This window comes from Idiotropiscis lumnitzeri, chromosome 7 (genome assembly GCF_059441095.1).
Source record: "Idiotropiscis lumnitzeri isolate Australia: NSW breed Sydney's pygmy pipehorse chromosome 7, RoL_Ilum_1.0, whole genome shotgun sequence".
NCBI lineage: Eukaryota > Metazoa > Chordata > Actinopteri > Syngnathiformes > Syngnathidae > Idiotropiscis > Idiotropiscis lumnitzeri.
In genome coordinates, this window is record NC_142397.1 from 16438334 (window position 1) to 16453588 (window position 15255).

The 15255-nt window shown below is 40.9% G+C and overlaps 2 protein-coding genes across 4 annotated transcripts in view; both read right to left on the reverse strand.

Moving 5' to 3' along the window:
• The window catches only part of tmem25 (transmembrane protein 25), a 7954-nt gene extending 7553 nt beyond the window's left edge, over positions 1-401 (reverse strand). For both annotated transcript variants that reach the window (XM_088301469.1, XM_088301468.1), the window contains exon 1: positions 111-401. The gene's annotated coding sequence lies outside the window, so the exon portion shown is untranslated. The remainder of the gene's footprint in view (positions 1-110) is intronic.
• Positions 402-2450: 2049 nt separating this feature from the next.
• Positions 2451-15255, reverse strand: part of sik3 (SIK family kinase 3) — a 28142-nt gene continuing 15337 nt past the window's right edge. For both annotated transcript variants that reach the window (XM_088300292.1, XM_088300291.1), the window contains 11 exons: positions 11756-11897; positions 11333-11452; positions 11046-11104; positions 10789-10898; positions 9145-9311; positions 8488-8615; positions 7087-7844; positions 6831-6985; positions 6530-6659; positions 6322-6448; positions 2451-4998 (listed from right to left, as the gene is read on the reverse strand). In XM_088300292.1, coding sequence (XP_088156418.1) covers positions 6327-6448; positions 6530-6659; positions 6831-6985; positions 7087-7844; positions 8488-8615; positions 9145-9311; positions 10789-10898; positions 11046-11104; positions 11333-11452; positions 11756-11897 — 1891 coding nt within the window. In that variant the 3' untranslated portion in view covers positions 2451-4998; positions 6322-6326. The remainder of the gene's footprint in view (positions 4999-6321; positions 6449-6529; positions 6660-6830; positions 6986-7086; positions 7845-8487; positions 8616-9144; positions 9312-10788; positions 10899-11045; positions 11105-11332; positions 11453-11755; positions 11898-15255) is intronic.

A 15255-nucleotide genomic window follows, 5' to 3' on the forward strand; every position in this document is an offset into this window, starting at 1 on the left:
TTGCTGCAAAGGCCCACAGATCTATACAAGACTGCATGCATGTTACTTCAGATGTTTGTGCTTCATACATTTCAATCTGAATCCTTCATCACACGCACACACGGTGTTACCTCAGCCCTTTCTGCAGACTCTGCTGTGATTCAGTCTGCCGGAGCTCCATGGCAGCAGAGGAGCGAAGGATGGCGATGAGAGGAAGGCAGCCTCTCTGACTCAGTCGCCCTCCCATCTGTGTCCACTCATGGTCACACATACACAGACGCACACACGTTTCTCTGCAGGATATGACACCTCCAGTAGCTGCATTCACTCACTGGTAAAGCTAGCTGACTCAGGCAGTTACACCGTCGACACAAAGAGGAGGCGAGAGTGGGAGGGAGAGAGAAGGGATGCAAGCAACTGACAGGATGAGAGAATAAAGGGGAAGAGGAGGAATGAAAGCACTGATGAAGACGAGGTACTGCTCTGGGAGTCGGGTGCAAAGCAGAGAGGTGGAGATTTATTGAAATAGAACGTTTCCTTTATTATTTCATTCTTGAACATCAGCACCCTTGTTAAAGTCACCACTAATGCACGCCACTCGCTTGTTCGGTGCTCCATTATTTCAGGCTGGAATGTATCTGCAGTGCAGTTGAGCAGACATAAGCAGCAGCATGCAGAGCACTGCAGTCAGAGTGGCTGTGGGTTCAGTCCTTTTTCATTTTTTTCAATAATCTATGGGGAAAATGTTAACAGAATATTTGAGGATTAAAATGAGGGTACATCATATTACCCAATGCATAAAAATCATAACATCAGTCAACATATGTAAAGACACCTGAAGATTGTTGGTTGAAGGTAGATTTTCTGCCTCATAGTTTAATTTCATGAGGAAAATATCAATTACTAAATTGTAGTACACAAACATTTGTCTTTCATTTCAGATGAACATGCATACAACAAAAGTCATGCTGCTCTACAACAAGCTCTGCAGAAGACTGATAACAATCCTGATCATTTGAATCGGGTCTGTTGGAGGAGGGGAACATCTAAAATATGCAGGGTAGTGGCCCTCAAGGACCAGAGTTGGCCTTCCCTGACCTAAGATGAAAACAAATGTGTAAAAATACTTTCATGTATGGAGCGAGAATATCGTGGAATGCTGTGCCAACACTCATCATTCAAATAACAAAATCCAATTTAAGATATTTCTGAAAGAGTATTTGAAATCAAGCCATGCAGTCTGTATTTTGGATGTTGGCTGAAGCCGCCTATCGTATAAAATGATCATGTAAAATACTGGGCTTGGGTATGGGGATTTACCTTTTAACTTTCTGCTCATTATGAATTGTGTTTGCATCTAATTCTGATGATGGAAACCGTAATAAATTAAATGAAACATTGATGCCTGACTGCCTCCTCATACTTAACAAAAGATTAGTGTAGGTAAATGTCCGAAATATAATTAGTTGGGGTTCATGTGCACATTCTTGTTCTTGACCGCTTCAGCCTGTGTAAGTGGAGAATCGATCAGCACGGCATTTTGGATTTTGTGGAGGTGATCACATAAGCTCAATTTTGATCCCAATAAATCGAAACTATTGTGCAGAACGCTTTTATACTTTCACAGGTTGAAGTGGACAATAGCAGGAGTGTGCCTTTGGATTTTGGTGGAGATCGGTCACCGTTTTAGACAACAGAACGAACAATTCAAAGCAGCATTACGTCGCTTGCTCTCCTGCTGTTACGTAAACGCTGAAAATGGGAAAAAAGCATGCTCCAAAAGGCGGCGTGCCAATTTGTCCAAATCTCATCACAAAAAAAAATCTTAAATCACTGCAGTCTTTTAGGGGGGATTATTTTAGTACCAATATAATTTTTACACCCAAACCTATTATAAAAGTGCCAATGTTAACGTCATTGAAGTGTCCCTTTAAAGGCGTAGCCTATGACTCGTTACTAATTTGACATTATTTAATACCATAAATATCGCACAATGGGAATGCAATATATACAGAAAACGGTTCAAGTGAAAAGACCACGAGCATCATATATCTATGCACATATGTAATATATTTAGTAATAATTATGAATTAAGGGTTAGGTTCAGCAAAAAGCAGATTTTTTTCAGAAACTTCATGAAATTTCTATAAGAATTTACGAAACATGGTAAAGTCTGTATAAACAATTTTAAGTCAATCTTAAAAACAACAAAAAAGAGAAAACCTGATCTGCCAGAGAAAAAGTAGAAAATCAGCATCAAAAATAACTTTGGGAACACATACAAATCTCTCATCATAATTTGCTGTTGACCAGTGTGATTATGACACGATCTGTGTTGACCCTTACCGGGAGGTCAAAGTAAATGGAGGAACTACAAGGACACAAATTCCCTGTAGAAATGTCTTACTTTCTTTATCGGACACAATAGTGCACTATAAAGAAAAAGCTGCACAAAGACACACACGTTCATGCCATTTTAAAGTATTTATTTATATATATATTTTATCTTAGTTTGGTTGATAATCTTTTTAAACATTGTTGCACTTTAGTATTTTTTGTACTCAACAGAAATGAAAATTATAAACAAAGGCGAAAATGAAAACAAAACTAAGAAAAATATAGAGTGGAGCAGAGCCGACTTGCAGAGAAGAAAAGGCTGAGATGAAGAGTATACATACACTAGAGGGCGGCATCAAGGAGGCAAAAAAAAAAAAAGGAGAAACAAGTAGAATCAGTCTGATGGGAGAAGCAGCTCTTCCCCACTCTGCTTGAATCATGTGCAGTGTTTTCCGATTCAATGGCATTGAGTCTTCCTGGAGGTCCCCAGCCCTAGATTTAATTTCACATCTGACTTGCATGTCTTTTATCCCACTCGTCTCCTCCTCAGTGCTCTTACGCATCAGTGTTGGCTTGGTGCAACAGCCAGCAGCACAGATCTGGCACCAGGAATGAAGGCGAGTTGGAGGAATTGAAACTTTTGGAAATGTTCAAAGAATCTTCGTAGGAAGTTAAGAGTGCAAATGGAAAGCACAAGCGCAGCTTGACACCAACTGCCGGTTTTTAAAGACAAACATGCAGTCTGGCATTGTGCAATTGGGCCAGGATAAACATTTACAAGTAGATCTGAAGGTCTTTTCACGGCACCAGTTTTCAGTTGGCATTTCAGAAGGGAAAATATGACACTCAAACAGGCGCAAAGGATAAGAGATTGATGAGATTTTTTTGTTTGTCTTTAAAATGTTCTGCTGTGGTCCCCTGTGTTTAATTTCCGTCTGGCGGTGCTGAAGCCTGCCAACAGACAACAATCACCATGCCTAAAATCTGCCTGCTGTGCACACCCAATTTAAAATTCCCTTTTACAGACAATCTCCCATGTTTCCTTTTAGTTTAAATAGACCCGAGAGTCGCATTCAAACTGTCAACTGTGCAGGCGCAAGATGTACTACACAGTAATAAAGAGTGGCTGACCACAGCAGATTATAAGGGTGGAAAGAGAAGGGAAAAAAAGCAAGGTGTTGTCAGTCTTTATACTTCTATCTGTTGGATATGTCAAGTTACTCCCTTTAGATTTCTATTTCTTATTTTTCCCCGAGAATCAAGTCTGTAGCACCCAAACTAACCCGGACAAAGCCTATAACCTGACCCTGTAAAGCCTGCCAAAACTATCTTAAAAAAAAAAAAAAACAGGCGCAACAGCAATATGAATGACATCAACAAAAGAAATACTTTTAAAAGCAACAAAAAATTATTACTCTCCTCTTTTTCAAGTGTCTCGATATAATATTAAAACAAATACGAACAATCGCTTTTAAGACATAGAAAGAGCCTTGTCTCTCTTCTCCGTCCTCTTTTGGCAGGAAATTTCAAGATTCATAAAGCAAAAAGGTAAACATTTGGAAAACATGAAAAATAAAAATCATTTAAAAAAAATAATAATAAACGCCTCCCCAACATCTACAGACAAAAGAAACAATATGCAGAAATTGCAAAAGCGTTCTATACATGGTATCGCTGTACAAGGAAAGGAGCAAAAATCTGGTAAAACTACCCACAATGCAATACATTGTCACAGACATGAGTAAGAAGGTAACAGCAGGTGGGAAAAAATAAGGATTGAGTGGAGTTGGGGAAGTCCATAAGGTAGCATGACATGATGAATGGGGAAAAGGGAGAAGGTTGCGTGACTCCAAAGTGCAGAATTCCATTTTTTTCTTAATTGTTGTCATCATTGCCACAAAAATCTGTTTTATCTATAATAATGTCATCTTAATAAACATTAGACTGGAAACCGTGATAACAACAGTAACAATATTGACCATTATGTCTAACATGGACATTACTATCTGACAATAAAATATATTTAAAAACAACCAAAAAAGGGGGCGGGAGGGTTTGAGAGCGGGAACAACATAAAAAAAATGAGCTGGTTTGTCCTCTGTGTAAATGACACTGAGCTCGGTCTTTGGACGGAGCAACGGAGGCCGACTCCAGACACCATTGCAGAGATTCTTGTCCAGTCTGAATAGCTCTGCAGTCTGCAATTGGGAGAGGTACAGGGGGCGGGGTGATGTGCAGTTTAAAGAGTTCTTTCTTCTCCACGCCTGTCATTGAGCACGTTTGCGCACGAATCATCACATACTCAATGTGAACACTTTGGATCTGTTGCAGCAGTGTGTCAATTTCTTTGTGTCATTGGTAGTCAAACCGGCTCCGGCGGCCACTGAGGCACAAAACGATGTGCGCATGAAGGGTGAAAGCAGATTGGCGTGGAGTGAGACACTCTTGGTAAAGAAGAATCCACTGGTAACAAATGGACATTTGTGCAGGAGATGGTGGCACTTTGACCTTTGGAACGTTGAGTGCTTAGACTGTCATGTTATGTCGACAACACCCCCCCCCCTAGTAACAGATGTGAGCGATGGATAGATGGATGATGGTGGTTTGGCATGATGCAGCTCAACTCAAGTCAACACAAGTCAGGATGCTTGACAGACCACTGTACATGGGATACACCGCATCCTATAGAGAAGAAGAAAGAAACAAGCTTGTTAGCTTGCTGTCAGACAAGACACGACTGTCTCTTTCAAACAAGACCTTATTAGGATTTTATATATCCATGTACAAGAGCTTTGAGAAAACAAATTCTGTATGGACGCCAAGACGTTTGCGGTCCTTATTGTGAAAATTGTGTCCTTTCATTCAATTCTGATAATTAGAGCTCTGTGTCCATGTCCAGCGCAAGCGTCGTCTAAATGAGCATGTCCGAAGTTTTCGTTTGGATATTTTCATAGCCATTGTGGGAGTGACCACAGCCGACTTGCTTCGCAGCCAATGGAATCGGCTCCTCTCATTTCCTTTGAATTCAGCGCAGGAGAGACATATGGTCTACGTAAACAAAATCGCTGGCATCAGTGTAGGAGATGGACACGCAAAGTATGTTCATAAGGAACTGCAAGATCTCCACATTTGCAAATGATGTAGTTGTCAAATGGGCACACGGATACTACCTTCCACTCCTGATCGTGTGTCCATGTGTGATGAACCAAACCCCCTCTCATACCCGGTTACGGTCCGGTTAAGCGTTATTTTGTGTAATTTTCTTTCCAGACTTCTTGAAATTGCATGATCAACAGACTTCTGACAGACTCACTGACAAACTGATATACCGATTACGGATTTCCGCTTGAAAAAAAATGATGGACTGAAGAATGACAGACCCAGGACACTGATGGATGTCAAACGACGGACCAGCAAAATTTTGTACAATGTCCATCCCTGCAAAGTATCTCATAATGCCGTTTTGATTTGATGAATGAATGATCAGGACATGTATACTTTATGCAATCAGAACTTCTCCGGTGAGGCAATTCAGATGCTTCTCTGAATTCCTTAAGATTCAAGTGTTCAAACATTTTGCACATTAGATTTTTATCTGCGCATGTTTTAAGAATGCTACTAATGAGAACACGATGAGTTGTATACAACAATTGTTTCAGAAAACCTTTTAACTGGCTGAGTGATTGTAGCGGCAGTGGGATTTGCAGTTTGTATTTTGTGACGTTTTATCTCTTAGTGCAGTTTTACTTAAAATGCTCTTTTTTAAGGTCGACTGGAATTCTCTGACTAGTCTGGACTGGTATTTTATTTTTTTAATATATTATGCAATTTTCAATCCTCACTCATAAAACATTATTGCCTAGTTTAACAACAACAAGATTTTGTTGGTTTTCTTAACTGTGCATCTTTGAATTTCCAAAACAGTGTCCTCGCTCATAATAGGTGCATTTTGCATTTGTTAAACAATATCTGGATTGTACCTGGTCTGATGAAAGGATTACGTACCATTGCTAGACTCCAGCCTGCTCCATGCTGTATTGCAGGTCAGGAGGCTTATAGCTGAGAAGCATATCTGTGGTGCAGGAAGAGGGATAGCAGGCCGCCGCGTGGAGCTCCCCGTCAACGTCACATACTGCTTGATGTAAACATTTTATTGCTGATGTGGATTGTTTTTTAACTCAATGTTTTACCTAATTGTATTTTTACTGCTGACCTGACTCCTCCCGCTGGTGCAGCTGCTGGCTTTCTGACAGTGACGTCTGGCTGAGAATATCTGACATGCGAGCAGAACTTAGTGCCTTCCCAGCCAACAGACTCATCCCAGACATTGGCTCAGTCTGGTCCTGGACAGAAGTTTACATACATCAAACTCTGTTTGAAATGAAACAATACTGAAAGGAAATCTTGAGAAGCTTTGGGAGGTCATGGGATATTTTTAATATTCCACAGGATAGCAATTCAAAATTCAAAGTTCCAATTCAGTATTTCCTATATGGCAAGGCATATTTACTCACATATGCATCATCACAGGTCTGGATGGTGTGGTGACGCTGAAGTTGTCCTCTGGACCTGTAAGCCTCTCCTTGCTGACCTCGTGAATAGCCCAAGCCATTGTGATCGGGCACCTCCATGGCTTGCCCCGTCTGTCTGCACTCTATATGTTCAGAGTCTGATTAAAAAAAAATTATAATAAATTGTGTGTAAACTTGCGATAGTCTTAATCATGAGAAAATCTATGCAAAGATTCCACTTAGTGCAGGGTCAACCAACCTCTAGTTGCTGGAGGACTCAGACTAATATAGCCACGTCTGTGTGTCGGGGAGTTGTAGGGAGGGGTGCTGCCTCTAGGAGGACCCAGAAGCTCATGACCTTCTCCTGCTTTGGCCAGCAGGCCCTCATGTGTGTGGTGGTAACCAGATGGTACCTCATCTTCCTCCATGCTCTCCGAGTGGGGCAAGCTTGGACAAGGTGCTTGGTCAGGCTGCTGTTGTGGCTGAGCTTCGGGCGGTCGGATCTGAAGAAGGTGGTGGTAGTGTTTGCCTGCTGGGGAGCTTTGAGGCGGCTGTGGTTCCAAACTCTCCCCCTGGCTCAGCTGGCGTAGAAGTAGCATCTCTCCGTATTCCGGTGTTGTACTACTGGGTGGTGTTGGGGGCGCCGGGCATGATCGCGGGCTCTGCCTCTTCAGCAGTGCAGCCAGGTCCTGTGGTGGTAACCGAGGATCTGCATGGCCTGTTAAAGAGTGGCGGGGGGATAGGAGCCCCTGCAGAGTCGGTGTAACATGCTGTTGTGGGGGACGGTAGTCCAGTGGAGTTGGAGAGAGTAACGCTTGCTGGAGTGCTGATGGGGTCCCGTAATTCCCCCCACTCTGGTAACCCTCCAGTGAGGGTACGTTGAGGGAGGCCCCCTGCAGGTAAGGGCCATAGGAAGCCAGCACTCCAGGGGCACCTCGAGTGGCTGCCTCCCCAGAAAAAAGGTGGGGATTGAACTGAGCCTGTTCATAGGCTGATGTGAAACGTCCAAGGCTACGACTGGAAAGAACAAAGGGAAAAGATTTAGAAACTAGATATCCGTTGTCCGCACACGAAAATTAGATTGCTTTAAGAATGTGGAGCAGGTCACTACATCACTCAACACGGGAAGCTATCAAAATACGTCAGGTCTTTGCCCACACTCAAAAGACTTCACTGAGAGATTATATGGGTGCTTCTGGAAAATTTGTGGTGAGCATTTATGCAAGTGTGGTTACACATTCTCTCAGTGAAGGCAGAACAGTGTGTAAATGTCCAGAACACAATACAAATCCCCTACTCAAACTATTGACACTTCTATATGGGCTGCCACAGCATCCACTCACCAAATAAATGGAGGTGGCGCAAGCGCTGTTGTTGTCATCTGATCAATGTCCAAGAGGCTTTTCCACTTACTTTTTTGTCAGTGATGGTAACTAATGTCCTTGTGACCTGTACTTCTATATAAAATGTTTTCCCTAAGTCACAGCGTGATTAATTTGAAATTAAACAAAACAGTTGCAAACATGTAAAACAGATGTCCTGTTAAGTTAAATGGAATGAGACCATTAAAGCCTGAGCTGAGGACACGTGAATTAGAACACTGAGGGTCCGTTGGCATTGTAGGCCTTTGATGGTCATTGCACAGCAAGATTCATGTCACCTGTGCGATTCTGCGTTGTCTGCACTCAGCTGCTTCCCGAGAACTCTGTGTCCACAGGGTGTTGACAAAAAACTACCCTGTCTCTGTGGCCCAACTCCTAATTCCACTTCCTGTACCTGAATAGTCACCTGGATAAATCAGACATTGGTTACTTTGTAATATTAGTACACATGATCAAAAGCCTATTTGAGTAAAAAAAAAAAAAAAGAACGAAAGAATTAGCAGTATAAAATGTGGGTCTACAGAGCACACAGATATGTAAGCCATAACCACTCAATTTCAATCTGCACCTATTACACATGTTGCATAGTTCTGATTGTTTCCATAGAGCATAGAGAATAAAGGCAGTCAGTTTTGTTGGATGACGGATGTATTTTTATGTTACTGCTGCGTCTAGGCTGAAGTGACAGTTGTTGGACGGTTTAAAACGGCAGCGGCTTGACGAGAAAGTACGCTTAAGCACAGCAGATCTGAATACTAAAAAGAATGCTTGAAATCATTTACCGTTAAATCTGAAATTGAAACTCTCGAGATCGGAAAGAATACTTGTACATGGTGTCCATTTTTGTTTAAGCTGCAAGCGTAAATGGGGAAAGATGCAGCGCAAAGTCCAAATTTGACAGTAAGATAACGCTGTTAAACCATCAAAAACCTCACTTGCTGCTGTTGAGGTACACCCTGAGCCAATGGGACAGAAGGGTGTACAGATGTCGACTGCTGATTGGCTGGTATAGACACTCTTGGAAGTCCTGCAGGAGGTGGGCTACCACTCTGGCCCTGGTACAGTGAAGGAGAACCATGTTGATATGGTACTGCGGATGGACCTAGGGATGGCGAAAGCAAAAAAATCACATCATAAAATTTCACATGGAACAGAGTTGAATTTTTTCAGGTGTATGTCGTGAAGGCCAGAATTGCAAAGTTCATACAGGCCACTCTCATTGATTTGCAGCACTAGTGGCTAAGAGTTTTCAGATAGCTGTGCTCATACATGAGGGATTTATTTATTTATTTTTCAGGTTTCTGAACTCAATAAGGCATTGAGTATTGGAGCGTCGACCGGTAGTAGGAAGCTCCATGATGACAGCCTTATGATCAGACGTGACTAAACCGGCCGTGTGGTGGTAGAATCTGTAATTACAAGGTTTAGAATATGAGCTTTGATAAATGTGTCAACATTTCAACACACTGCTTTAGAGCTAGACAGTCAAAGTTCCAAAAGCGCCAATGGTGGAGTCAACATGCATAATGAAGTCTCCAAGTATGAGTATGCTGGATGATGTAGCACAGAGTGAGTCAGGAGAGCTTTAATTTCTGAAATAAAAACCTGGGTGCGGTTTAGAGAAGAGTTAAATAAGTAATGTGCCTGTACGCCCCAAGAACAACCAGGAACTCAAGACAACTGCAGCAGAGGCCAGGCAGATCATTGCTAGTCGAAAGTCAGCGTCTGGCAATCTCCGTGGGTTTGAGACTTCAGGCTGTCCTTGATTGCATAGGATTTGCAAGTTATTGAACAGTGAAATATTTATGGTTATGTTACTGTGCCAATTACTTCTGGTCCCTTGAAAAGGTGGAGGCACAAATGAAAAGTGTTGTAATTCTGACACCATTTAGCTGATTTGGATGTAAATACTCTCAAATTAAAGATCAAAGTCTGCATTTGAAGCACATCAGGAATGTTTCATTTCAATTCCAATGTAGTGTTGTACAGAGCTTGGATGTTGAAAAGTGTGTATATACTTACAGAAATTGCATCTTAATAGCAGATGAGAAAAAAAAAAAATCAGCCAAGCACACAATTTAGTTCTTGATAGTAAAACAGCCGCAAGAGGACGCCTTGATGTCAGTAACTGGTATCAGCTAAAGTTTGAGTACCCAAAAGAGGGACTTTTGGTTTACATCCTTGTTGATCACAGAGAGGCCACAATAACATAACTTTCACTGCTCACCAAGAATCATGACGTCATCACGAGTGGATTTGGGGCAATGAACAAGTAAACTGCAGTAAATACAAACAAACATGTCTTGCCTGACGTTAAGAAGTACGGGTATTTTCCAAAGCAAGTATTTTTCCAACCAACGCATTTTTTCAAACTTGGTCCTCTTCGGAGGCAATTGGTGCAAAATCCAGGACCCCTTTACTTGGCTTTTGCAACATTCAAGAGGCTTCAAACAATGTCTCAACCCAGGAAAAGGAACTACATGGATAATTCTTACATTTTTGTGCGCAGATAGCAGAAAATTGAGGATCATAAAATGCATGGGTGAGGAGTGTTATTCTTGAGAAACGATGGTACGAACCATGCCCTTGCATTACGCCTGCAGAGCCAGGCGGAGAACTCTGATTTGGCTGTCTTAAGAGGTGGTTGCTTGGATGTGTTGGCGGAGGACTAGATGGCTGGATACGCAACCTGAGGGAGGACAAGAGAGAGAGATGGAGTGAATATGGATACAACAATTATACAACACTTCTATCAAAGAGCTCTGCTCCACAGTATCGTGTTCATTACTCGCTGCTTGCAAAGTAGAGCCACAATGTACTTGTCTGCATACTTTACCTCTGGAGCTGGTGGGTTAGGTGACTGGGATGACTCTCTCCATGGCCTAAAGACAGACCCTGTGGAGGATAATTTTGCAATTTGATTTTGTGATGGAAGAGAAAGTAAGTTTTCCAGTCGTGAGTGTGAAAAAAAAAAAAAGTAATTTAATGCACTTGTATCTTTAATGGTTTTGGTTGGAGGGGAATTTACAGACTACGTTCTATAAAATGCTGACATTCAGACAGATGCCATTCTTATCTCTAAAGCCATGACTCTGCATAAGGATGTGACTATTAAATGCAGACCTGGATTTGCTGGTGGAGGATTTGTTGCTCTTGCTGGTAGAGGATATGCTGTTGCTGGGTGTGCTCCAGGAATCGCTCATCCTGCTGGGCCGCATACATTTTCTGGAGCTGTTCACACTCCTGTAAAAAGGATGAGATAATTCGGAATCATCACATTTACTCAATAGAAAAGGTGCATAATTCAAGCGCTTCTTTTGTAATTAATATGAAGGAATACTGGAGTAGGAAAAAAAATCCGTACATAATTGTACTCTGAAGGGTCACTTCAGAAAATCTGAATCCATGATTCCGTTTCCAAAATTTAGCATTCTATTAAATGAGCTCTCCAAATTTAGCACAATTTCTGCCAGGCAGATAAGACAATGACAATGAGTAATTTTAAATTGCCAATTCAAATAAAACAACAAAAACGGCAGTATGTACCTGCTTGAGTTGCTTAATGAGGCTACTGTTCTCTAGATGCGTTTTGAAGGCTTGAATGGTTGCAGCGCCGTCAGAAAACCTTCTGACAGGTGAGAAGCGTTCCATAGGAAGATGAAGTGTGTTACAGTCTTTATAGCTTGATCTGAGGAGCAGACCAAAGAGAACAAAAACAAATCGTACAAGCACACAAAGGAGACACACACGGAGAAGCCAGCCACACAGGAACAACACAACACATAAATGACGTGAACATTTTCAGCCACAGACAAGGACAAGGTACACAAAGAGAAAAATAAATATGATTAGGTATCATTCATAAAACATGTTTAGCCAGATTAGTATAACAGTGATATCTTAAAAGTTCAGGATATACAGTCCCACCTAAAAGTATTGGCAAGGTTAATTTCTTTGTTGTTTTGTTACATACTGAAGACATTTGGGTTTCAGATTAAAAATGAATATGAGATAAAAGTTCAGAATTGCAGATTTTATTTAGTAGTTTTTGAGTCTAGACGTGTTAAACAACTCAGGACGAAGCAACTCTAGTTTGAAGCCACCTACTTTTCAAGAGAGCAAAAGTATTGAAACATGTGGGGGAGTTTTAGTCTCTCAGGTGTTGCCTTTTAGATTGATTGATTAAAATATTTGACAGTGCTTGTTTATGGCTATGGGTTTCACCTGTGAAAACTGCATCCTCTGAAGCAAACGTGAATACGAGTGTCTTGGGAGAAAAGCAAGACATTTTGAAACTGAGGAAAAATTGATCAGAGCTCAGTGTTTCCCACACCATGTTAATATTTTGGCGGTCTGCTCAAGTAAACAGACGGCCGCCCAAGAAGTTTTTAAGAGAATTTAATAAAAATATATTTTTTTAAAAAATGGTCAAGACCGTTACGGCATGTAAACGTTAGTCCGCCGTCACTCAAGTATGGGTTATACATCTGCAGAACTTAGCAAACATGTGCATGTATGATGTGCCAATTTGCCGAGCACCACTTTGCCACGCACCTCTTCAAAATCCAAAACTGCCAAATGCAGGGAGGCTGTGATTGGTTGGCACACACAGCACTGCAAAGTCCGTCACCGTTTTGAGTCTGTAGGATATTAATTGTATTTATTCTAAGTAAACCCTTTCAAGTCAACGGACAATCACATGACTTTTTTTTTTTTTTAAGACAACAGAGAGGCAAGAGCCAGCCTCGCAGAGTATCCATTCAAAGTTCTGTCATAAGTGCAAAATCTCAACTATATACCAAGTTTGAACGGTCTCAATAGGCTAACTTAAACCATACTTAGGATAAATCGATCACGCCATACTTTTCATGATAACTTTTGTCACGTTTGATGAAGAGGTTGTGATAGCCGTTCTGCTAGATGGTCATTCAAATTCTAGCCCCAGACTCTATGTACCTCATGCTTGCAAAGCACTTTGTGCTTTGGGATTGTGGATTAAATTAACATTTCAAACAAAATGGTGTTATACGTTTTCAGGCTCAGGATGTTTGTTTTTTGTCCCCATCCAGTTTTTTCCTCTTACGATCCAATGACAGCCTTAATCTATTAATATAATTTTTTTATTTTAATACAAAATAAGTGAAAAAAAATTGTGATGTCACTGAGCAACGTCACAATTTTTACTCTGAAAATGCATGATATGAAGCGTAAATTAACCCCCAAAACATAATTGCCCCACCCACCCAAGTAGATTTCAAATCTGTGGGAGCACTGGAGCTATTGCACAAACATTAGGCAAGGCCAAAACAACAATTTGGAATTTCCTGAAAAAGAAAGAAACTACTGGTGTACTGAGCAGCAGACATTAAATAGGTCGGCCAATGGTATCAACAACAGTTCATGACAGAAACATTGTGACAGCTTTGAAGAAACAACCTATAACACTCCACAGATCGGGAGTGAATGTATCAAAAACCACTGTTCGAAGACAAAAGAAATATACGGGCCATACCATAAGATGCAAACCACTCAACACCAAAAATAATGTGAAGGTCAGATTGCATTTTGCAAAGAAGTACAGAGACGAGCCACGAGAGATTTGGAACAAAGACTGATGAGATTGAGATTTTTTCCCTCAAGTGATGGAAAGGCCAAAGTGTGGAGAAAGGAAGGATCTGCACGTGATCCAAAACACGCAAGCTCATCTATGAAATGGGGGTGGCGGTCATGTCATGACTTGGTCTTGCAAGACTGCTTCAAAAATGTGCTCACTCGTCTTTATTGAGATAACTCATGATGGTAGCAGCAGAATGAAGTCGACAAAAGCAAATTGTCGGGCAATTTACATAAAAATGCATCCAAATTAATCCAGAGAAGCATCATCATACAAAAACCGAACAACCCAAAACATACTGCCAAAAAAACCAAGGACTTGATCAGAGGGATCAACAACATTGTCTTAGACTGGCCAAATCAATCACCTGACCATAACCCAATAGCGCATGTATTTCACTTCCTGAAGAGGATACGAAAAGGAATCCTGCCTGAAACAAACAGGTACTGAAAGAGGATGCAGTACAGGCCTGGAAAAAGGATTTCAAATGAAGAATGCAACAATCTGCTTAAGTCGATGGGTCGCAGGCTTCATGCAGTTATTGCAAGTAAGGGTTAAGACAACAAATATTAAGTGTTCTTCACTTTAAATGAATTTTATGTCTATTACAATACATTTGCGCACTTAAAAGTAAGAGCTGCACTTCTGAACATGCCTCATATTAACAATATTATTCTTTTAATCTGAAACCTAAATGTCTTCAGTATATAACAAAAAAAAGGAATTGACTTTGCCGCTCCAACACTTTTGTAAAGGACTGCAAAAGCATGTACTGACAATTTGATCAGACAATAGTTAATATTTGTGAGAGTGTTCAATAGTATGCCACGTCAGTATTGCTTCTGAAAGGAAACTGTTGTGGTGTCATGAAGCAGATGTGTGATAATTACTTGGTTAACAACACCGTATATTCCAGACTATAAGACGCACCTGTATATAAACTGCAGCAACTCCTTTTGGGAAAAAAAAGATACACAAGCCCCACCAGACTATAAGCCGCAGTTTTCTTTGTTGGAAAAAAAATTGTTGTTTACTGCATGTACAGAATCATTTTGTTCTGTGAATGCACAAAAAAGGTACATGAACAGGGCCTTTTAACATGGCAACAACTTTGCAAATTAAAACCGAACAGACCCAAGAGGAAAAAAAATATTTTTTTAGCGTATTTTCTTAACTATAGAGTGCCCCTACCAGTGAAGGAAAAATCCACAAAGAAGCCGCACCTTTGTATTAGCTGCATGGTTCAAAATCTAGGAAAAAAGTAGCGGCTTATAGTCCGGAAAATGCAGTACAACAAAAACAGCTTCTTGGTGTCCACAAAAAGCCAACCTGCATCCGTAGTAGCTCAAAGCATCAACTTTTGACTAACAAGATCAAGAAAACAATAGAATGTGTCAATTGTAAAGCAACCGGACCAAAACACCAAAATTAC